This window comes from Malurus melanocephalus, unplaced genomic scaffold (genome assembly GCF_030028575.1).
Source record: "Malurus melanocephalus ecotype Western Australia unplaced genomic scaffold, MMel_1.1 scaffold_939, whole genome shotgun sequence".
Taxonomy (NCBI): domain Eukaryota; kingdom Metazoa; phylum Chordata; class Aves; order Passeriformes; family Maluridae; genus Malurus; species Malurus melanocephalus.
In genome coordinates, this window is record NW_026624171.1 from 83,083 (window position 1) to 106,893 (window position 23,811).

The window sequence follows — 23,811 nt, forward strand, 5'->3', positions numbered from 1 at the left end:
AGCAGCTCAGGTGTGCCAGGGCTGGCTCTGGGGGGCACAGCGCCCGCAGGTCTGTGGGGGAATCTCCGCATCCCCGGGAGCGCCAGGAGCAGCCCTGTGCCCAATTGCGGCCAATCAACCCCCGAGCTGTGCTAATTGAATAAATGAGAAGAAGCTGCTCCAGAGAGCCGGGGAGTATTGACCCCGTCCCGCTCCTGCCGAGGCGTTCCCCGCGGTGCTCCGGGAGGTGAGCGGAGGGGAAGGGCGCTCACATCCCTGCGAGGGTTTGGTGCGGGCTTGGAGAGGGCTCGGAGCGATCTGGAACAGCGGGAGCTGTGCTGACCATGGCAGAGGGTTAGGACGAGACGATTTTTACTGTCCCATTCCAACCCAAACCCTTCTGGGGTTCTGTGATTCCCAAGCAACATCCCGGGATGGGCTTTAGCAGCACAGACTGCCCTTCTTTAGATTTTAACCAAAACTGCTCGTGATGGGGTCCAGCGGGATGGCGAAGCTCCCCCAAGCCCCACGTGGTGCTGGGAGGCCAAAGCCCTGCCCCTTCCTGGGATKCGGGAACATGGAATTACCCCTTGGCCGTGGGGACTGGTGTCACCGCAGGTGGCTTTGTGCGGCTCTGCTGCTCCCGAGAAGGCAAGAAACGGGGTGAAACAGCGGGATTTGGCCATTTTCCCGAAAGCTGCTGGGAGGGAGGGCTCGGACTGGAGCCGGAGTGTCCTCAGGGGTGCCGGGAGGACACGGGGTTGGGGGAGGAAGGGTTTGGGGGGAAATGAAGCTCGGTAGATCCCACAGCGTGTGTGTGGCAGCCGAGGTGGCCGGGAGAGCAGCTCGGGAGCGGGATCTGCGTGCGGCTCCCCTGGCACGCCGCGCCCGGATCGCTTTCCCGCTCATCTATGATTTACATGCTCCGGGCCCTGCCAGCTGCTCCCGCACAGAGGTCAGGGAAACGACGATATTAGCGAGAAAACAAAAAAAAAAAATTAAACCCGCCGAGGCTGAGTTAAACTTCCAGCAGCCGGCGCCGCCTCGGGCTGGAGTTGGATTCGAGGAGGCGGCTGCTGAGTGGGGGGCGAGCCCGGGGTTTGGGGGGCGAGCCCGGGSTTTGGGGCGGCTGGGAGTCCCCAGGGAGGGGTCAGGAGGGGGGGAGGTGGAGCCGGCGCTGAAATCCCGAGTACCTGGGCGAGGGGCGCTGCGCCGCCCGCGTCAGTGTCTCCCGCGCTCCTTCCCCTTCCCTCCCCTTCCTCCTCCTCCTCCTTCTCCCGCGGCGCTCACGCGGCTCGCAGGGCGGCGGGGGGGGGCATGGGGGGTCGCTGCTGACACCGGGCTCCGAAACATCCAGCACAGGTAATGCCCCGCCGCTTTTCCTCATGGCTTCTGGGTTTATTCATATGCGAGGGGTGCGATGGGGGGCGAGGAGGGTGCGCGGGGGCGCTGCCGTCACCCCCTCCCTGCCCCGGGGGGCGGCTTTGCGCGGGGTCCCCCTTCCCAAACCACCTTTCACCAAGCGGACAGGTTTTTTGGRGGGGTGAGCCCTGCCATTATTGTGGTTATTTTGGGCAGGGGGCTCGCTTGGCGCGGTGGTTTCCGCGGCAGGAGAGGGGGAGCCCAGCCTTTCTCCCCTTTTCCCAAAAAYAGCGCTGTGAATGTGAATGCACCCGCTGTCCCGTCCCCGAGRGAGCAGCCACCGTGCTCCATCCCCACCCCATCCCCGGCTCTGATTCGGAGTTCGGGCTGCCGTGGAGCTGCAAAGTTTCTGGGATGAGCCGGGGCTGAACTTCTTCCCCGCCGTGGGAGCGCCGCAGCCGCGCGTGGGGGCTGAGCCGCAGTGCGAGCGGTGGGATTTTTAAATCCTCCGAGCCTCGCTAAAACGGGAGGGCAGCGTTTTAAAACGCCGAGCTCGCCCTGAGCCTTTTGAGAAAGCACTTTAGATTATTTCCCCCCTCCCCGATTCCTTTTTGCCGCTGCTTTCCTCCGTCTCCTCCCAAAGCCTGCGATCCTCTTTTCTTCAAACACATGTTCTGCCCACCTTGCTGCCGTTTCCTCAGGCTGCTCTCTTACCCATCAGTGCTTTCTAGGAGGACGGGAATGCTGGAATGGGACATTTTCTGCGCTGTGTGYTTTCTCTGCTGTCGGTTTGSGGTTTTTTTYCCCCCCGTGCTGGGGGAAAAGCCGCGTCGGCAGCAGATTCTCCGGGCAGGAGAGGATCGGGAGCTGCCGAGGTTCACACAAGCCTGGMTCCTTCCCGGGATCTTCCTGCAGGATCCTGGGATGCCTCCTGMATGTGGAACAGAACTCGTGCATGGAGATTTTAAAATTTATTTTATTGGGGGCCGGGGATAAAGTGTTCCYATGGGATTCTGGCGTTTGTGGAAATCCAGGTGGTTGTTTCGGCTGAGGGAGTTTTACCTTTGTCTCTCCTTCTCGCCTGTCCTGGGGAAGGAGGGGAGGAGAAATCCCGGTGCGATTCCATTTTTCTTCACCGCCCCCTCCCTCTCTCCCGGCACAAAGCCTTCTTGTTTCAGCAGAAGTCAGGATGTGTCACGAAAAATACAATGTTGTCTTTTAAGACCGAGAGACCGAGTTGTAAAACACTATCTGTGTGGGAAACTGTAAAAATTTATGTTCTCCCTTCTTCTTAATTTATTTTTTTTTTTGGTGATAAGCGGGAGCAACAATGTTTGGAAGAGGTGGGAGCCGCCCTGGCTGCTGTGGCCGATCCTGGGAAAGGTTCCTGTGCCGGGAATATCACCTGGGTGCAGCCCCAGGACCATTCCTGCACCCCAGAGGATGCCCGTGGGGTGGTGCAAGGAAAAAGGGCCCTGYAATCCTCCTTTCCCCCCTCTCTGGAGCAGCTGAGGGGGAGAGGACCTCTTAAAAAGGATTGTGAAGTTTCTTAGGTGTTCTGTGCAGATGGTCTGGAGCGCAGATTATTTTTGAGTTTAAGAAGCTTTAGGATATGGGATTGGTTCTGTGAGGGGGGCTGTGGTCTCTTGTGAGGGTGTGAAACACCCCAGCTGCTCCAGGATATTGCAGCCGGGCTAATTGAGCTGGAGCTTTGATTTGGGAGCAAAAATTCTTCCATGGGCAACCTAAAACTTCTGGGTTTTTCCCCATTACGGTGTCCCACCTCCTCCAGTAAGATTTCTAATAATGTTGCAGGAGAAATAGGGTTATTTTGGGGCTTTTGTTGCCCAAGACCTACAAATGTGAAAAATCCTACGTTTGTGCTGGTGTTATCTGACTCTGTTCCCGTGTGTGGATTCTGCAGCTGAAATGGGGAGAAATTGGGAATTCCAGTGGTTTAGACTCACCAGATCTTGCGGGTGGTTTGGGAAAGATGAGGATGCTGTGGCAGGGGTTGGAGTAATGTTTATCCATGGGCTATGCCGAGCTGGATGTTTCAATGTGGGCAGGAGGTATTTGTTCAGATGGGATATTGGGAAGGAATTGTTCCCTGGGAGGGTGGGCAGGCCCTGGCACAGGGTGCCCAGAGAAGCTGTGGCTGCCCCTGGATCCCTGGCAGTGYCCAAGGCCAGGCTGGAGTGGGAGAGGGGCTGGGCAGCTCCAAGGGCTCCCCAGGGGTCTCAGGAGTGCTCGCATGGATGAGCCTGTCGCTGGTGATGAGCTGCTGTCATTAATCCCAATAACTTCATCCCTGCMGCACACCTTGGTCTCTCCTCTCAATCCCCGCTCTCCAGGGCTGCTGTTTGGAATCCAGGGATTTCGAGGGGGTTCCTCTTCAGTGTCCCCATCTCCCTTTCCCTGTGCTGTCTCTATTTTTCCCCTCTTGCCCCTCCAATTGCAGCCAGTGGGTGATGAGCCCCGGTGCTGCTCAATCGGGCAGCGCTTCTCTTTTATCACTTGGATCAGCCAGCAGGCATTGGAAAGGTCTGGAGCAGCCCAGTGCTCCTGGCTGGAAGTTCAGTGAGCTTGGGGAGCAGCAAGAACACTTCCCTCTTGATTTGGATGAGGCAAGAAATGGCCCCAGAGCCTTTGTGCCTTGTCAGTGTGAAGATTTCTCATGGAATTTCCTACAATTATGATATTTTTCCCCTTCTTCTGAAGCATTCATTTTCCCTTGTGTTTGTAAAATCTCCCATTCCAGTCATCAGGGGCCTGTGTACAACAGCCTTGTTGCTTTTTTTTCGTGTTGCAAACATTCAGCCTGGAGTTTAGGGCCAGCTGGAAGTGGGGAGAGGGGATGMAATCCCAAGATCCGGGTTCTGGGCTTGGAGGGGCATCTGCTGAGTCCTCACCAAGGGAGATCGAGTGAAATAACTCACCCATGTCCTTTGGCAGGCTTTAAAATGCACCTTGGTGCCTGGCTGGGGAGAGCTGGTGGTCCTGACACTGATTTGCTTTTGAGGCTGATGCTGAATTTATTTTATTTTTATGGGGGAACAGCTTGGGGCAAAGCCTGAACCCCGCTCCCTCCTGCTGCACAAAGGGGGTGCTCACCTCGAAAGCTGCCCCTGGACGTGGCAAGGAGGGAGGTGCCCAGCCAGTCCCTGCCAGCACACACACTTTTCCCCCTTTAATCCCACTTCACACACATCTCATTTTCCTTTTTTCCCTTAAATGCCCCCGAGCTGAGAGCTCACGTGCCTGGAGCCGGGATCGGGGTGGGATCCCCCAGGATCTGTGGGTGCCAGCAGCACAAACAGGCTCAGGAGCCGTGTGTGGGAGCCCCAGGATGTTGGGCACTCCTCCTGCAGCATTTTGATGGCAGTGCTTGGAAGCTCAGCCAGGCTGCTGCCTGCCCTGGGTCCCAGGGAACCTTCCCCTTCCAGGCAGGGCACGAGAAGAAAGAGTTTGGCATCCCCTTCCCGAGCAGGCTTGGATCAGACCCTCAGCATCCATACACTTCCCACTCTGCCTATTCCTGTGTGGCTTTTTCAGAGCCTGGAGAGAGGCTCCTGCCTCTTGAGACCAGACTTTGTGTGTCACTTCACCTCACTCAGCTTTCCACTTTCTCCCAGAGCAAGAATTCCCACCCTTCCTCCCCCTCCTCTTCRTTTTCCCTCCCTCTTTTTTCTTTCCTTTGAGCCAAGCTCTGCTGCTGTTGGCTGCTTTTCCACGTTTTCATCCCACGTTAGCATCATCTGCTYCTCAGCTTGGCTGTGCTGCTTCCACGTGTTGGTGCTGGCTCGGACTGTGCCCCATCCCAGCCTTCCTCCAGGCTGAGAGGAGCTGCTCTTCCAGCTGAACTGAGGTTTTGTGATGGAAAATGGTTGCTACGATGCCTGAGGTGACTAGMAACCAGGGCTGGAGACTCCTCAGAGCAGTGCTGCCCCACTTGAAAATCAATAAATTGGGAATTTCTGCTCCTGTCTTCCCAAAAATGATGCTGCCCTCACTGTGGAGGGGTGGGTGGTGGTGGCTGGTGCAGCAGGGAATGGGGACCCTCTTCCCAAAGCTCACAGGGTGTTGTTTTCATTTTCCACAGATGTAGAAGTTGAGCTGGATGCATTCTTTGATTTTTCCTTGCAGATGCCATGGTTGTGGTGTAGGGTTTGTGTGTTGCTCATGCAGAGTTGGGTAATTATTGAGATTATCTTGGAAAAYCGACGTAATTCCCAACCCAGGCACAGCTTTCCTGCATGAAATGAGAAGTTTAGAGATGACATTTCTAGTTTTTGGGATTATCTTGGAAAACCAACRCCATTCCCAGCCCAGGCACAGCTTTCCTGCGAAGTTTAAAGATGGCATTTCCTTCTGGGCCTGGGGTTTTTTTGGAGTGATGTGGTTTTTTGAGTGATTTAATGTCATTTTGCAGCTGATGTTTGTTTCCTGTGAGAAACCAAATGTCTCGAAGACCCCAGAAAATACTTCCACTGCTGTCCTTGTTTTAGAGTGCTGGAAGTCTGGGAAACTTTTGGGTGTTAGTAGCTGTTGATAAGGACCAGCTCCAGCTTTTTTTTTTTTTGTGGAAAAAGAAAGATTTGAGGACCCCAGCTGGGAATCGTGGAGATTTGTGGGAAGAAAACGTCCCTGTCTCCAACCCCAGCTCTGATTTTGGGGTGAAGGGGAACATTTTCCCCCTCCCATGTGCACACCAATATCCTGGCCTGGATTTATTTAACAGGGAAATTTTATTTCCCTTCACCGCAGGGAATGGAAAAGGGCAGAAAAAAAAAAAAGGTTGGGGGGGGCGGGGGCAAATTTTTTCACTGGGAACAAATCTCATTTTCAAGAGTCCTGACAAAATGAGCCATAAAATTACAATATTTCAAAGTGCTTTGTAATTCTGGCGTGGACGGCTCTTCATCATGGAATCTGAAAGCTCAGAAAATATAAAACTCATTAGATTAAAATAAACCACCTACCGCACGGGAGAAAAGCTTATTTATCAATATCAATTTACTTCTGATTACCCTGTTCTGCAATTCTTTATTTTTGGGAATTATGATTTGGGTATGGCTCACGCCAATATGGGGGTGGGAATAATAAAAAAAAAAAATCTGAATAAGCTTGTAATTTTTTTTTTCCTTTTGAATCCTACTTATTGTAAAGCCCTGGCTAAGAGGCAATAATAATAATAAGAAAAGGTGAATTTTTTTTTTTGAGGAGCAGAGGGATGAGGGAAGCTGGGAGAGCAGGAGGGGCTATTTTTGATGTGAGGGTTTGTGTTTGTTGAGCAATGTGCTTGGCTGCTGGGGATGCTGGGGTGGATTTTGGGGTGTTTTTGGTGGTGGTCCCTGCTGGACCATCTCCTGTCTGCTCTTCCAAGGTGGCCACAGCGATGGAGGAGATTTGGGAGAGCAGGCAGAGCAGGCACCTCCAGCAGCTCTGGGGGTGRCACAGGTACCCTGGTGTCCTGCTGCCACCCCCCCTGCCACACCAAACCCTGTGGATGGGCAGTGCTGGCCCTCTTTGGGGGCACCCCTGGTGTTCCATCACCCAAAAAAAGGCTTTTTTTTGGGAAGGCTTGTGCAGAAGCTGCTCAGGGGATGCTTTGATTCACACTTTAATTTCTCCTCCGTGCCGCTGGACAAACGGAGGGGCTGGAATTGTAAATTTTGACACTGAGCATCGTGGTGATGTTTTGGAGAAGGGAAGACCAGGGAGAGGGGACAGGGGTTCTGGGGATGATTGAAGATGCCAGTGTGGAGCAGCAGCTCTGCCAGCCGGGCTCTGGCGGGGGCAATGAAATGTTTTGTGCGTGTGCAGAGCTGCGCAAAATAAACCCATCCAGGTTTCAAAATAAACCCATCCAGGTTTCAAAATAAACCTGTCCAGGTTTCAAAATAAACCCATCCAGGTTATGAAATAAACCCATCCAGGTGCAGAGCCCGAAATTCTCTGTTTAGGCACCCCAAAGCACTCCACAGCCCAGGCTGGAGCAGAGGGAGCGTTTCCCACTCTGGAGTTCCACAGAGATGAGGAGCCAGGAGAGGCTCTGCTGGGATTTGCCRCATTTAGGGATGCTGCTGAGACAGAAAAAGAGCCACTTTCCGGCTTGGAAAGGAGCAGGCATTTGTGGAAAGCAAGCTGGGAAACCTCTGAGTTGATGGCTGAACTTTGAAACCCCGGATTTGTTGGTGCTGTGGTGTTTCCTCAGCTTCTCGAGGCTCCGTGTGCCTTGGGTGGGCAAACTCTGCAGCCGAGCTCCCAGGGATGCCTTGCCCTCCCCGTGCTGCAAATTGCACCAAAAGCTCCCTCCAAAGAGCCTCTTCCAGGCTCAAGGTGCAGTTTAACCCRCTCTCAGTCACAATTTTTAAGTTCTCCCCAGAGGCTTCTCGACCCCGCTCGTGGAATTGGCGACGTTCGAGTGAGCTGTGGCGAAGAGCTGCAGTGTTAATGAAGACTGGGAAAATCAAAATGACATCTCAGGCAATTACTTACATGATGAAGTGACTGACTTGGAATGCCCAATGTCTGGATTTGTCGTGGCACTCCAAAAGGGGGATGCTGCTTTTATTCCTGCATCACCTAAATTGTTTCTCCGCTGCCCCGTTGCTTTTCAAATGTGGGCTGTGAAGCTGGAAAATAATGTTCACGCTCACTTGGGCTGATAGAGGTGCTGTTTGGGAARGAAGTTAGCCTTTTCCTCAGTGGCATTTTGGCACTGCTGAAGGCAGAGGAGCTCATTTCAGCTCATAGCTCATCTGTGTTCMATGCTGGATGCAGGAGTCTCAAGAGTGATGCTRTCTGAGATTTCTTCCTCCCCAAAACCTGTTAAAGTGGGGKAAACATAGTGATTTTTTTCTTTATTCTGCTTYTTTTTGGGCAAATCTAAGGATTTAAAGGACTTTCCAGGATGCTTGGCTCCTGGGGATGTGATTTCTATTTAGAAACTCCTAATTTTTATTCAGAAACTGGTTTTTTTTGGTTGGTTTTTTTTTTTTTTTTGGATGCTCTGCTGACACAGAGTGAGTGCTCAGAAGTTATGGGGTGGAGATTTAAACTCTTGTGCCCTGACTGTTTTTTGGGGAGGTGGACACCTCAGTGTCTTCTCAGGCTTGCACTGAGATTCCTAAAGATGAACAAAACACAGCAAAGCACCATTTTTCTTGTCTAGGCACAGACCTCTWCATCCCAGAGACCCTCCRTAGCAAAATAGCGGGAGAAATTAGAATTTCAGGCCCTTTTTGTGGTGATAGAGTTGTCACGAGCTGTCTTCCCTGACACATCCATCAGTAAAAATAAAATAGGTGCAGCTATTGCTTCGGAGCTCCTGTGGGAGCTTTGGATTTGATGGTCTGGGTGCCAGGTGAGGGTCAGGCAGTTCTGGCAGCTCCCTGGTGCTGTTTTATTCTGTTTCCTCAGYCTGTGTGGAGAATTTGGGAGGCAGAGAGGGAAGAGGGCATGGTGGGCAGCCAGCCAGGTGGTGAGGGAGTTGTGAGGGGCTCTGCTCCCCAATCCTGGTGCCTTTCCTGTGATTTTGGGTCAAACTTCTGGAAAAAATGGGGAGAAAAACATCCCCCGGGTTCATCCTGGTTTCCATGGGCAGAGGATGTTTGRAAAGGTGTCCCCTGCAGCATCGGGRAATGGGGCAGGGCTGCACCTCSAGGCTGATTGAGGGGGAYGAGGTGACATCTGTCACACTGACACTGCCTCTCTTGTTTGACAGGAGCCATGGAGCGTCCCTGGGCTGCTGCTGGCGGCTTCCTGCCTCTCCTGCTGCTGCTGGAGCTGGTCTGTCCGGGTGAGTCTGTGTSTCCTGCTCCCTCCCTGCCTGGGGCTGTGTTTGCCAGCTGCAGAGGCCACCGTGGCTGCGTTGGTGGCGTCCTGATGCGTGCCATAAAGGGGTGTCGTGGTTTGAATGAATTTAATGGGAGCAAAACACTCCCAAGTTCCAGCAAACCTCTCCCCCTCTCTTTTCCCCACCCGGGTCCTAGAGACAAACTTTTCCACAGAGAGGAAAGTGAAAAGAAAAGGGAGAAAAAACCTATTTATTTAAAACTATAAAAACAAAAAGAAGAAAACCTGTGGAATCAGCTGTTAGATCCCAAAGCCTTCCTCTCCCCTCCTGGGAGTGGCTTCCCCTCCGGGGCCCCCAGAGGGATTGGACAGAGTCTCTCTCTGATAGTTCACTGAAGGATCTTTCTCACCTGTCGTGCCACGGGAAAAAATCCTCCAATTCTCAGATGATGGAAAAAAAATTCGAGGAAAAACAAGTCCAAAGAAAGGGAGAAAAAAGGAGCAGTCCCAGAGAGCAGGCAGTTTCTTTTTCCACCGCTGATCCTGAGAGCCTCCCCAGGAAAAACAAAAAAAAACCAAACCTGTGTGTCTTGTCCCTTTCCCTCCCATTGTCCTTGAAGGGAGGRACATCACCAAACAAACCAGAGCAGTCTCRAYKAATGTATAGTTCCAGAAGGGTTGTTTAACTTTCCTCTAACATAAGCAGATGATAGGAATACAATACTCAGCTAACCTAGGACAAGGGGCCATATGGCTGCTCTGGGTGTGCAGATCTGTCTCCTTCCATCCCGTGAAGTCCTGGGCACCTGCACATGGTGCTGCCCCTTTTCCTGCAGTCCTTGCTGGCTGCTCGGGTGGCATCTGATGGCCCTTCTCGGGAGAGAGTGGGTGGAACTGGAAAAACTCTTGGAGGAGGGTGAACCCAGCAGTGGTGGATGCTCCTGGTGTGTCCTGGTYGGTTTGGAACTTCCAGAGTCCAGAGCTGGTGGTGGAGCTGGCACTGGGTCAGTTTGCATAAATAAAGCCTAAGGAAAGCTGGAGAGAGGGAGGGATCACAGCAGGGATGCAGACCAGGAGCTCGTTGGCTGTTTAGCAGCAGAGTTCCCCCTCTGCTTTCATTTACATGATTTAAATATTTTTAAAATGATTAAATAAAGCAAACTGCTTTCATACATGCTGGTGGGAAACAACTCCTGCCCAAGCTGTAAAAACCTCTTTTCTCATTCCAGATGGGGGGAAAGGCAGRGCTGTGGGTCAGAAGAGCCTCCACAGTGAGCTCTTCCCACTGATCCTCTGCATCTTTTCTGGCAGGGAGCTGGTGGCACAGCGGCCTTTTGGTGTAGAAAATGTGCCTTTYGGGACAGGCTTTGGCACATCACGAGGTGCAGAGGAGCTGTAAATGAACAGCAAAGCCCCGTGGAAATTGGGATTGTTGTGTGACTGTCCCAAACCCTCTGGTGCTGGTGTGGGGAGAAGGTGCCCGTGTGGCTGGTGCTGATAAACAATGGCCAACGTGTGTCCATTTGATAGCACCGTGCCCTTTGGAACAAAAGCTCTTTTTTTTCCCYYTTTTTTTTGCCCTGCTGAAGGCTGGAGATGGCTTGCCCAGATTGGCAGGCTGATTAAGCAGTCAGGGGATGACATTGGCTGTGAGTGACAGGCGCAGTCAATCTCCCTCTGGTGTCGCGTTGGATCAAGGAGARCCTCGCTGGGGCGGAAAAGGGGAAAAGAAGGAAAAAAGGCAATCGTAAAAGGCCTCAACCCCCCTCCAGAGGGCATTTGTCCCGTTGGAAGTGGGATGGTGGGGACTTGCTCCTTCCTTGCCAAGCCTGGGAGAGGCAGCGCATGGAAATGGGGATTTGGAGGCTCAGCAGCGTTCCAGTCCTTCTCTCCCAAARCCTGCCCAGGGCCTGGGCTGCCATTTCCGTGCCAAACAAGTGCTGGCACAGCTCCTGGGACTGGGATAAATGCATGGATGCCCTGCCCCACACACCCTGGGCGCTGCAGGTGATGGAGCAGCTCTTCCAGGAAGGTTTGCACAGCTCCCGGTGAAGGGATGAGCKGGGATGTGGAGCCTGAGTGGGGTCAGGATGTTGGGAAGGGGGATGGTTTAGCTCTGGCRTGGTGCTGGAGTCTCCCTGCTCCTCCCTGGCTGCTGCTGCAGGAGRTGASCAGAGATTTTCCTCMCCTAAGRTCTCCCTGGAGCTCTGTCTTCTCCAGGCTGAGCACCCCCAGCTTTCCCAGCCTGGCTCCAGARCTCTCTCAGCATCCTCTGGCTTCTCTCCAGCAGGTCCTTGCTGTACTGGGGGGAGCCATTCTTGTGCTGAGGGTTTTAGGGATGGTGCATCCCAGGGTATAACCCGTGGCAATCTCTCAGTAGGAAATTCCAGCTTTTTTTTTCCTGGGATTTTCAGCCCAAAGCAGCCTCTCCCAGCATTTCCCAGCTCTCAGGTGCTGGTCTCCCTCCTCCCTGAACACACAGATCCCGTGTGCCAGGTGCTTTGGGAGCCTCCCAGCACCTGCTGCAGCTGGGTTTGGAAAGAGCAACTTATTTTTAGCCTGCTGGTAACGTTAAAAAAATGTGTTTTGAAACAGAAAGGTTTTGCAGAAGTGTGCCAAGGACTGCTTGGGGTGTTTCAGCCTCACTTGCCCCTCGCAGAGCCCGCTGGCCCCAGTGTGGCAGCCAGTGACGAGTGTGTGCCAAGCCTCTGGAGATGCTCTCAGCTCTCAAACAACCCATTTTTGTCAGGTTCCTTCTTATTTTCTTTCCAGGCACTTAACTCCAGAGGCTGGGATTTAAATGTGCCTTTGCAGCAGCGCTGCCTCTGGTGCTTYCCCCGTTTCTCAGGGTGTTTAACCGAGCTGGTGCCTCGGGAAAGAGGGCAACACTGAAAAAATCCCTGTTTTGTTGTGGAGGCAGCCCTGGGGGGAGCTGGGGCTGCTCCCCCACCTCTGTCCCTGTCCCCAGGAGCAGGATTGTTTGAAAGGTCCCAGGAGCATCTCCCTGCTTTGGGAGATGGGCTCGGGGAAGGGGGATGCTGAAGGGTCTCGTTCCGCAAGGTGGTGAAAGGAATGAGAAGGGAGTGTCTTTACAAACAGACTCTGACTCTGGGGGTAAGATAAGGCTGATATTGGGAAATAGAAAGAAACAATAGGAATGATTTCCATAGGAATTCTACTGATTGGCTTACCCCAGTCTATTTTAATAGACTACAAGAGCAGAGACACAGAGATGGATATTGAAAGGGGGCAATGTATGATAAAAGGGGGGGTTTCATCAGGCGTTTCGGGGCCCTGTAACTTTCAAGTACCTCAGCCAATGGGGAAAGAGAGAGGGAACTGAGGCCGGGAAATTGGGATAAAAGGAGGCTGCGTCCTCTATGAATTTGAGAGACCCCATGGGAAATGCCCATGACCTCTCCCTTTATTCATGAATAAAGTTGCAGGACTCCTCTGTCTCCCTTTTGGACATAAACCTCTGGTGCTTGTGGATTAATTTTCCTAACAGTGGGATCCCAAACACGCCAAACCCTTTCTGTAAATCACCGTGTGCCTCTCTCCGGATCTTTGCCGGGTTCCTCCTGCCCTGGCTTGGGCTGTCTTTGTCCCTCTCCTGCGTGCTCTGCACTTGGCTCCGTCCCCTAATGAGACTCGGGGCAGGCTCGSAGCTCTTCGGGAGTGGAGAGGAGCCCAGCCCGCTTGTCCAAGGTGAAAGGAGGAAATTAGAGGGAATAGGGCGAGGGAAGGAGCGCAGGGGGTTTGCCGGAGTGGCTGAGAAACGCTCTGAGCCGTGGGGACCAAGCCGAGGTATTAATCACAGGCTAAACCAATAATTGGTGTTCTTGGGCTCTCTGCTGCCGGCTTCTCMCTTCCCCTCTGCTTTTTGGGAAATACCAAATCCAGGATATTCCTGCCAGCTGCTATGGGGGACCTTGTGGTGCTTTCTGTCCTTCTGCCAGCTTGTCACCCCTTTCCAGCCCGAGCATTCCCGAGCCTTTCCCAGCCGTGCCAGGGCAATAACTCCTCGTTTTTGTCCTCTTCYCCAGGTCAGGGCAATCGCCTGCCCTACTTCACCAACTACTTCTTTGACACCTACCTGCTGATCAACGAGGACACGCCCGTGGGTGAGTGTGGGACGGGCCGTGGGCAGGAGTGGAAAAGTGTGGGGAAGGAAAGCCTTTCTTTTGATGGGCAGGTGGAGCTTTTCTTTCTTTATTTAGCCCAAGATCGGTTTTTTAGTAAATGCAGAAATCGACCCGGTCGTTCTCGGCGCCTTCCCGAGCTCTCAGTCCATTAAACTTGTGGTCTTCAATCAGGGCTCGTGACTGGCCTGTAATGCGGGAGGGATCAATGGGGAGCTGTGATGGAGCCTCTGGAGGTCCCTTCTCCCACCTGCAGCCATGCAGCCCCACAGCATCTTCCTTAAAAAAAGGACTCTCGGTGCCCCCCATCATCACCAGAGGGTTGGGGCAGCCAGGAGAGGTCTCCTCTAGCCACAGCTCAGCTCAACCAGCGCTTCCAGCTGAGCTTTCTGCCCCTTCTCCAGTGCTCTTGTTGGTGCATTTGCCATCCCTGTGGGATTTGAGGGGTGTCTGAGCAAGCAGGCAGGATGTGGGGTGTTGGTGGCAGGTTTGGGTGGGTGGTGGAGGATGCTGCGTGGTGGCTGAGCTCTGCACAGGGATGCACCCTCAGGAGAAGCCCTGGGAAAGGAGCAGGAGTGAGAACTGGCTGGGAGCAGCKTAATGGCAGTGCTTCCTCACAGAGCTCCCTGCTCTCCAAGCCCTTGAGCTTGAAATACCTGGTGGGAATTGGACTGAGCTTCTATTTTGTCAGAAAATAGGGAGAGATTTCCTACAGCCCGCTTTCCAGCGAGTCAAGTTGTTCTTGGAATCGCTTTGGCAGCTGAATTTCTTTTTTTTTTTCAAAACTTTGTATTACGCCGTGTATGTATGTAATTGACTCTTAAGGATATTGGCACCTTGGGATTTTGTTTCCAGATGCACCGGAGGGAAATGTCAGCCTGGGAAGTGTTGACACACACACAGAGCGTTTCTGTGTTTCCTGCTGTTGGTAGGTGTTTCCTGAGTTAAGGTTTATTAACTTTAAAAAAAAAGAAAAAAAAAAAAAAAGAAAAAGGGGCAGCATCTGGAAACACCTTTCTGAGATCCTGAGTGTCAGTAGCCTGTTCCCTGAAAAAAAAAAAAAAAAAAAAAAAAAAAAAAGGAGGAACCAATGGAAAAAACTTTAAAAAAAGCAAAAAGAAAAGAAAATATACACGAAAAAAAAAAAAAAAAAAGAAAAAAAAAAGAAAAAAAATCCCAAATGTTTTTTTGGAGGTCTGTTTGTGTGCCCATTCCCACGACATCCCTCCCCGCAGCATCAGCATCCCCTCCCTCCAAACCCAGCAGCTCCCTGCCTGCTGCCTGCCATGCCGAGAGGGATCTTAAGCAACAATTAAGAGATCATTCCCCCTCTAATCACTTACAAGAGTAAATTAGTCTTGTCAGGAGCTATTAAGACAGAGAGCTCGGAATTCATTAGGCGAGATTGGGCCCAGGGAGCTGCTGGCGATGCCGCCGGTCCAGGCTGATTAATTTCTCCCAAAACATCATCAATGCCCATCTGTTTCATTTAGGTCTGGGGAGAGCAATTTTCAGGTGGACTGACCCTCCAGTCRGTTATTTCACCCAGACGGAATGGGAAGACGCACAGTGCGGAGGGGATCGGGGCTGGGCAGGGAATTTTAGGAGAGGAGGATGAGGAGGAAGGGGGATGGTGATGGGACAGGCAGGACAGGGCTCTGTGAGAGCCCATCCCAGCTGCCAGCAGCTCCATGGCTGCGTGTTCTGCTGGGAATTCGGGCTGGATAACACCCCTGGGAGAAGGGTTTGCAGGAGAGCCACTGTCCATCTTTATCCTGCTGCTCTTTGCCTCAGGCAGAAGCATTCCAAGGGCCATTTCGCTTAATCCCAAGTATTTTGGAGGGCTCCACGTGCCAGGTGAGTTGCTGGAGGGCACTTCTGGGGCTGGGAAGGTGGCACTGCTGGATGTGACAGCAGCACTCCGGGTTTCTCCTGCCCGGGGTCCCTCCTGCTGCCAAAGGAACGTCTCCTTAGCATAATGTAATGACTGGAGTCTAATTGCCCAGCAAATGGATTTGCTGTGAGCAGTGGGGGAATGGCRAAATGAAGATGATCCATCACGTCAGGGCTGTGAGTGGCCCTGTGAGCGCCCAGCTCGGGTTCACCCAGGTTCCTCTGGAAGCTTTCACGCCTCGGCGCCTCGCAGAGCCTGACAAAAGAGCCCATTCAGACTAGGGTTAATTCCGCTTCCCCTTCATCCCTGCGATAGCATTTTAGCAATAACGTTGCCTTAAAAGGGAGRGGAGCACTTTAACTGTACACTGAGGTGGTAACTTGGCCGTGCCCTCGGGCTGTGTCCTGTCAGGGGCACGGTCACCCGGGTGGGGACAACACCGAGGTGTCTCTTCTGCCCATCAGACCTTGGTAACTCACAACTTGCTTAAAACCACAAGAGGGAGTGAACGTGGGTCTGAGGGCAGGCTGGATGGGGCTGTGAGCACTCGGGAGGTGCCCTGTCCATGGCAGAGGTTTGTAACAGGATGGTTTTTAGGGTCCTTCCTGACCTGAGCCATTCCACGGTCCCATGCAGGGTTGGTACCCCACACACAGCCTGAGGTGAGCAGTGCAGGGCATGGGGGAACCCCACTGGGGTGCCCATTCCTGGGTGAGGAGAGCGTGAGGAGGTGCTGGTGGAGCTGGGACAGTTGGCAGGGACAGGTGACAGGGACAGGTGACAGGGACAGGTGACAGGTGGGGATGCTCCCCAGGACTCTACCAAGGCTGCTGGATTCCCGTTAGATGTTCCTGGGCAGGACAGTCTGTGGCTCTGCCCCTCCTGCTCACTGGGGTGCCTCCTGTGACTGCTGGGATGCTCAGCCCTGGCTCCCCAAATTTGGCTGACTCTGCACCTCCTCCTGTGTGTTCAGCTGGGAGAGAGCAGGGCTGGGGAGAGCCCCCAAACCAGCGAGTCTGGGGTCGGGGAGAGCCCCCAAACCAGCGAGTCTGGGGTCAGGGAGAGCCCCCAAATCAACGAGTCTGGGGTCGGGGAGAGCCCCCAAACCAGCGAGTCTGGGGTCAGAGAGAGCCCCCAAACCAGCGAGTCTGGAGTCAGGGAGAGCTCCCAAGTCAACAAGTCTGGGGTCAGAGAGAGCCCCCAAAGCAGCGAGTCTGGGCTCAGAGAGAGCCCCCAAACCAGCGAATCTGGGATCGGGGAGAGCCCCTGGATGGAGGGATAGATGGTTGGATGGAGGGATGGCTGGCTGGCTGAAGGCGAGTTTCAGGGATTGCTTCTTTTTTCTCAGCACACTTTTGCTGAGGTGGCAAACGCTGTGGCCGTGGATGTTTCTCCACTTTTTTTGGAGAGGCAGAGCTGAACCCTGCTCTTTGTGAGCCCTGCTCAGGAATGGGCTCTGCAGCAGCACTTCCCACCGAGCTGTGGCTGTCCCTGCAGCCTGAGAGGGGCCAGGAATAGCGAGTTGAGGGTGTGCTGTGCTGGCTGCTGGCGATTAAAGGGTTTAGGGCCAGGTGTGACACCTCGTGCCTGCTGGGACACTGAATTATTTCACAAGAACAGCAATGTGGTATTCACAGGCAGGGTGCTGYGTGCTGACTCCTCACGTGGATCTGAGGCAGAGCACATCCCTCTGATATTTGTGGATCATTTGACTCGATTCTCCATCCTAGACAAGGTCCAGAAGGCTTTTCTTCTCCAGGCAGGGAAGGCTTCCATCCACCATCCCCACTCTGTGTCTATCCTTTCCAAGGCAATCATCTCTTCCAGCACAGCTTTTTGCTGCTGTGCTCTGCTCCTGGACAGGGAGATGCTCTGGCACCCAGGAGAGGTCCCTGGGGGTGCTGGGCCACTCAAGCTGCTGCTGAAGATATGGTTATCAGTGTGGGATTGAGCACAAGCTAAACCTGTTTGATCCCACAGCCGGATGCTGCGCTGCCCGGGCTCCTCCAAATGGAAGCAAAAAGAAAAATTAAAAAAAATTTAAAAAGCTGGCTTTCTGATCCATGCATCCTTCTGGGCTGATTAAATTGTTTCAGAGCTCGGGTGTCCATGCGTGAGGTTTGGGAGCCATCTGTGGTCATCTGAGCTGCCAGCCCCTTTTCCCTTTTCCCTTTTCCCTTTTCCCTTTTCCCTTTTCCCTTTCCTCTTCCCCTTTTTCCCTTTGGTGTCTCCAGGTCTCCCCCCTCGCTCTCAGGGCTGCGCTGCCCTTGCTGGAGAGTTGGGATGTGCCTCTTGCTCAAAATTAAGTGTTAAATCTAAAGAGAAAATTACAAATTAATCTCGGTGCGCCACGGGGTTAAAAGTCACGGCKTGGAGAGCAGAAAGCACCGTGGGGGCATGGTGTTAATGAGGTGTTAATTGGTTAATGAGGAGMTGGGGCTCGGGATGGCTTTGAAGATTGGGATTAAAGGAAGAACACGGGGGCGTGGGGCAGTGCTGGAGCTCCAGCCAGGTGAGGATGCTCCCCAGAAAATCAGTCAGGAAGGTGGGAGAATGTGCAATCAGAGCCAGGGACATCAGTGCTTCGTGTTCAGATCTCTTTGTTAAGGGGTTTCCTTCCAGTCTACAGCGCTGAGTTTTAGCCAGACCMGCATTTAGGACTGGCTGAGGGTAAACTGGCTTGCAGGATGACGGGGGCTGCCCGTGTCTGTCACCCTGCAGCAGGCAGGATGGATTTGGCCTTTTGGGAAGGGTAATTCCAGAGGAATATGCCAGACTCTGGCTATGACAGAGATTGGATGTTTTTGAACCTACAAAAACCTGCAAACCCTCACAAACCTCATGATGGGCATTGCTGAGATTCTCCTTCCCAAAAGGGGAACTGTGGCCACCTCACCTCCTTCTTCAATGTTTATTTATCACCCAGTGGCTGTTGACTGCTGCAAACTGAATGTTCAGGGTTCTGGAGTGCTCTCCAGAGGAGCAGCCTTGTTTCCAAGTGTGCTGACGACCCTAATGAACCCAATATTTGAGGAGAGCTTAAAGAGGGAAATCTCACCTCTCTGAACTCAATCCCTTTTTCTGCCATTTGTAGGCCCGTTGATGAAATTACTCGTTGAGTTGCAGAAAGTAACGTCTATAATGAAAACTTAAGGCTGGAAAATTAGTTATTCCCAACATCAGGAAACTTAAARGGGGRAAAAAAAAAKCAGCCCCACTCCGACCCAAACCCTTAATCCTGCGTCATTAAATTAATCACTTCATCAATCACTTAAAATTTCATATCTGCTTTGCTAATAGGCAGCAACATTAATGTTACTTATGTTGAAGAAGGGGAAGAGGGAGAAGGAAGAAAATGTGTTTTGCAATATGGATTCATTAACATGGCAAGCACCTCATCAAACCATCCCAAGGTTTGACCTCACCACCTTTTGAGCYCTGGCACCAGGGCCAAGCCCTGTCCAGAGAGGGGGGAAAGATGTGTGAGTTTGGTGTTAATTTTTATTAAATTTTAATTCAAATTAAAAATTGAATAGTGACCAAATTTGAAAAAAAACACCCCAAAATATTCTTAGATTTTTTTGTCATTATAGAAATTGTTTTCAGACTGTAGGAAGAAGAGAAGAGTTTGTAGGAAACAGTAATTACAGGAGAAAAAAAAAATGATGCTTATCTTCTAATKTGACATTTATGGGAAATCTTAAGAATCTACTGTCATTCAGTATTTCAACAAATAGACAAAAATTAATGGATTCTTAAACAGTGCATGTAATTCATATGTTATTCATATGTTATACAGAATATCATTRTTATCCTTTTGAGCTCATCTTGTGATCCTTCTTTGTAAAAGAGACACACTGAAAGCCAATAGYACAGTGTTGGCTGAGAGTACAATAATTCAGGTAAGAAAATGTCAAATCTAATTATGACTAGAAATCTCTAAAGGGTCCCTGTCAGACWGGAGTTCCATGAAAGGGCAGCAACTTTTATTAATCGCAGTTTGGGGTGAGTTTTTCTGTCTGATGGCTTTAGCAGCATTAAATAATTAGCATTATTTATCACATAAATCTGATCTGTTTCTTTTTCCTCTGGAGTGCCCAGCCTTGGATGTCAATGCTGTCCCAGCTCAGTTAAACTGGGCCTTCCAGGCTGATTGGTGGCATTAAYGTGGGTGACAAAACTGATACAGAGCAGGGATAATCATGTGAGTCAGGCTTCAAAAAGAAAAAAAACACAGGGTATGGGAAAAGTATATCTGTAGGAAATGTTTGTATATATTTTAATTAAGATATATATATATATATATATATATATATATATATATATATTTATGTATTTTTATGCAGGCATAAATGTTCTAGGGGAGTATTATCACCCAGGGGTATTTCCCTGCACTGGAGGGAAATATTTCCGTGCACTCATAATTTTATTTTTGGTGGGGAAGGTGAGCTGTGATTTCACGATCAGAGAAAAAAAAAGGACTCTGGTTGCGAACTGTGATGAATGCCTTGTGTGTTTTACCAGATCAGAAACTTGGTGTGTTTGGGTTGTGTGAGCCTTAAAAAAAAGGAAAGACCCTCCAACATTCCATTAGCCCCAAAATCTTTCAGTCTGGGTGTGGTCCATCCCTGGAAGTGGACAGGGCTTGGAGCAACCTGCTCTAGTGGAAAATGTCCCTGCCCACGGAAGGGGGGTTGGAACCAGGCTTCCAGCCCCTTTCAACTATTCCATGATACTCTCCATGGCTYTTTTTATAGAATTGTCAGTAAAAACAAAAATTCCCTTTCAGTTAAAACTTTCKATAAGTGTGTTCTGTGGAAGTCCTTTGAGAAAAAAAATTCAAACTATTCGCTGCCACCACCACTGATTGGTGAGTGCTGCTTAATGGTGTAAAATAAGCCAAAAGATGCCAAGGGGAAAAAAGCCAACATCAACCAGGAGTTAAGGAAGGTCCAAGCTTCTTTTCACACCTATGGAAATCATCTGAGCAATGAAAATGTAGAGAATTTATTTAGCAAGTCTCCGTTATGGGAAGCGTCCTGGTGAGCATCCTCTGTTTAGGGCTGGGGTGCTGGATGTGTCTGGTGCCTGGGTGGCAGTGCCACCCATTGGGAAGYTTGTTTTTTCAATTTTCCACAATTTTGGGGCATGTGGGTCACCCAGGTGTTGTCACACGACTCCATCCACCGCCCACCTCGTGGCTTTTAAACCGGTTTATTTTTGGCGTGGGCTGATGCATCCTCCTGCCTTTGAGTGGCTTAATGTGCCTGATTGGCAGGGGGAGTTAATAAATTGGTTCCTCCTGTCAGACTGCACTGATGGCTTTAGAATTAAGTGTAACCACTCGGGGAGGGGGGAAAGGAAGCGTGGTTGGACAGCTCCGTGAGAGCATCCGCTCCGTTCGCAGCGCGGGGAAAGCTCCGCGCGCTCCCTCTCCCAAAGATTTATTAATATTGCCGGGGAAAGATTTCAAACACTTGACATTTAATGGTTAGTAACTCAATTTTATTCCATTCATCTGCATGGCTTTGTCAGGAGCTCTCTGTCGAGGCTCTGGTGTTGTATCACCGAGGTTGTCTCGCTGCCTGTGGGCAATTAGGAGGGTGATTTGGTGCCTGAATACGGAGAAACCTTTTTCTTTTTCCCTCCCTAATTGATTATTAGCTTTGAGGTGAGAGCTTGTGCCACAGAACATAGTATCCTTTCATAAACAGCAATGTGGTGGCATTATTTGCTCTGATGTTTTGGTTTCAAGGATTTAATTTGAAAAGAAGAGAGTGGGTGAAAAAGGATTTTGAAATGTGGAAAGTCCAAGGGAGACGAACAGTTTTGGGGTGTGGGGAGAAGTGAGGAACATCCAGAGATTAATGATTGTTACTGATGGTTTTGGGAAATAGAGAGGAAGGAATAAGAGTGTAAAGTGAGTAACAGCACTGCAGAAATCCCTGACTCTGGAAATGCACCTTTTCCCATATGACAGCAGCGTCAAATTGAACACATCCTGCCGGATAAAGCAGCATTAAAATGGTGTTTCCGTGCAGGGGAGCGCTGATGGGTGGTGGGGTGTGAGGCAAGAAGTGAGGGGAGCRCACAGAAAGTGCCATCCTGCCTCCACAGCTCTCCCAGCAGCTTTCCTAAGGACATAAAGGATGGGGGAAAAAACACCTCCCTGAGGTGAGGATCTGAAGTTGTTCTTTGTCTTGGAAAAATTGTCTGTGTCCCCATCAGGCCCAGAGTGAGGGCTTGCAGAGAGCATCAGCCAGAAGTCATTGCTCATCTCTTTAGTGGGCTGGGGGAAAGAGTCAGAAATTAAGGCTCTATATTGGGGGGAAAAAGATTCCGAGCTGGTTTCATCACACTGCAACAGGATCATCTCACAGAGCCATAAAAATTGGCAGCACCCTCCGAGTTTATGGAACACTGGCAGGAGATTTTCTGGTGCTGGAATGCCCCAGACCCAGTGGAAAAGGAATCTCCTAGGAGGGAGAGAAGGCTGCTCCTTCCATGGACTTTAAACCAGGAGTTGGTTTTACCCTCCAGGTCGTAAGTTGRAGGTGTGTTCTTAATTTTATTTTGSTGGTTAGTTCAGCCAAAAAGCCAAAATTTCTGTGCCTGGTGGGCATCCCGCTGTAAAACCGAGTAGAGCCTGTTGGAGAAGCTGTTTTCCAGCAGTGCCATTCCTGCCTMCACCCCCAGAAGTGGAACCTCATCYCARGAGCAGCAAACACCAKAGCTGRTCTGGGTTTKCTCTTTGTGTATCCCAYGTGCAGTGTCCAGTGTGTCACCCAGGTGGTCAGAGGGACAGCTTTCACCAGGATGCTGATCCCAGGAGTGGAGAAATGCTCTTTGAAAGAGTTTCCTCTCATGGATCTGTGCCCAGCCGCTCTTGAATGAGGTGCAGCGTCGATATTTGAGCTGCCCTGGCTGGAGGGGGTGACAAGGCAGAGCAGGGCTCATCCCTGTTTTCCACTGGCCCCAGGTGGTTGGATAACGCCATCCTTAATTGTGCTCTGAGTGAGATTAACTGACAGTCTGACACCTTTATTATTATTATTATTATAAATGTGTGACTAATGCTCTGGGGTGGGGGGTTTTAGGCATAACTTGGGGAACAAATGTTTTCCTTTCCTTTCCTGGTGCCACCGTRGGATTCCCAGGCTCCGAGGGCAGGAATCCCAGAGGTCAAGGAACGCTGCTCCTGTTGATTTCATTATTAAACAATCACTGCCATTTCACTGCAGATATTCCTTTTTATTTCTTTTGAACTGTGAGGAGAGGTGGTGGCAGTGATAAATTCCTCGGGATGATGGAAGGGGGGATTGGGACCATCCGTCAGATGGGGTTTGGGGTTCTGGGGTGCATCCAGGGATATGAATGCTGCCAGGGATGAGTGTGGGTGCTGAGGGTGCTCTGACAGGGGCTGGATCTGTCCCTTGGAGCTGGAAGGGAAGGAAAAGGGAGCTGTGGAGGGTGGGAGGCAGCTGCAATCCAGGAAAAGAAGTTTCTGTGATGTAACTTGCTATGAAACGGGATAACAAGGTCAATAATGCCTTTGCCCGGGAGAGCTTCAGCCAGCATTTCTATCAAAACCAATATTAATTCTCACTAATTAGGAGCTGCAGCTAATGAGTGTCACAGCTAATTTGCCTCATCCATAACAAGGGAGAGGAGGGGGTCAGGCGCCCGGGATCAGAGCCTGCAAATCTGGCTCCTTTTCTGCTGTCCCTTTCTTCCTGGCCCAACATGTGTTTGTCACCTGGGTGGCTCCTGTCTGCAGGGACGTGGCAATGTGCGTGTGGTCCTCTGCTGGAGCACGGGAATGCTCTGGGAAGGATGGAGACGTGCTGTGCAGCAGGTGTTGGGCGGGGGAAAGAGCTTGGAAGGGATATTTTTGGGAAAGAAAAGGATGCCTGTTGTCCTGAAGGGAAAGCTGTGGTGGAGTATGTTAGCTGATTCCTTTCTGTACTTTGTATCCAGACGAACCTGGAAAGCACCAAACAGCGAAGCAGTGAGTCTGTCAGCATCCACAGCCTTGTGACTCATTCTAGGGACTGTCCCCCTCATCTCTGCCTCTGTGGCAGGCTGGGCAAGTGTTGCAAACATTTGCAGGGAGTGAATTTTTGTGAGTGGATCTCATGGTGGCCGTGCAGGTCATCCTCCCGTACAGGTCACAGGCAGGAGCATTCCACGGATGGTGCCACCAGTGCTGACAGAATATGAAGTTCTGGTCTGGAATTATCCTTGTTTGGCTTGTAAACTTCATCTGACAAGGGAAGAAAGGGCGTTGTGTCCCTCTGAAACATYTTTATACTCCGCGCTTTCTGAACAAGCCGGAGTCKGAGAATTATCCACAGGGATTATTGCTCTAAATAACAATACACCAGAGAAATTTGTGGTCTGCTGTCAGACAGCTCGTTGTTAGGGATGGCTAAGATTGACTGAATAAATGATTCGTTGGTTTGATTCCCCTTGCCCTGACTGCAAACCTCAGGAGCCTTCCTTGTCGGGATTGATCTGTTCTGCCAGCAGAGCACGTGCCACACCAAACCATCCTGAAGTGTTGTAGGGGACAGTGATGCCTTATCAATCAGACTGACCTGAAAGAGAGACCAGACAAGCTTAAGAGAATGAGAA

General features: G+C 51.2%; 1 protein-coding gene across 1 annotated transcript in view; it reads left to right on the plus strand.

Moving 5' to 3' along the window:
- Positions 1–1,293: 1,293 nt before the first annotated feature.
- The window catches only part of LOC130585646 (cadherin-23-like), a gene marked incomplete at its 3' end in the record, with an annotated part of 43,028 nt that continues 20,510 nt past the window's right edge, over positions 1,294–23,811 (plus strand). The window contains exons 1-3 of the mRNA XM_057386236.1: positions 1,294–1,341; positions 9,071–9,145; positions 13,188–13,265. Coding sequence (XP_057242219.1) covers positions 9,076–9,145; positions 13,188–13,265 — 148 coding nt within the window. The remainder of the gene's footprint in view (positions 1,342–9,070; positions 9,146–13,187; positions 13,266–23,811) is intronic.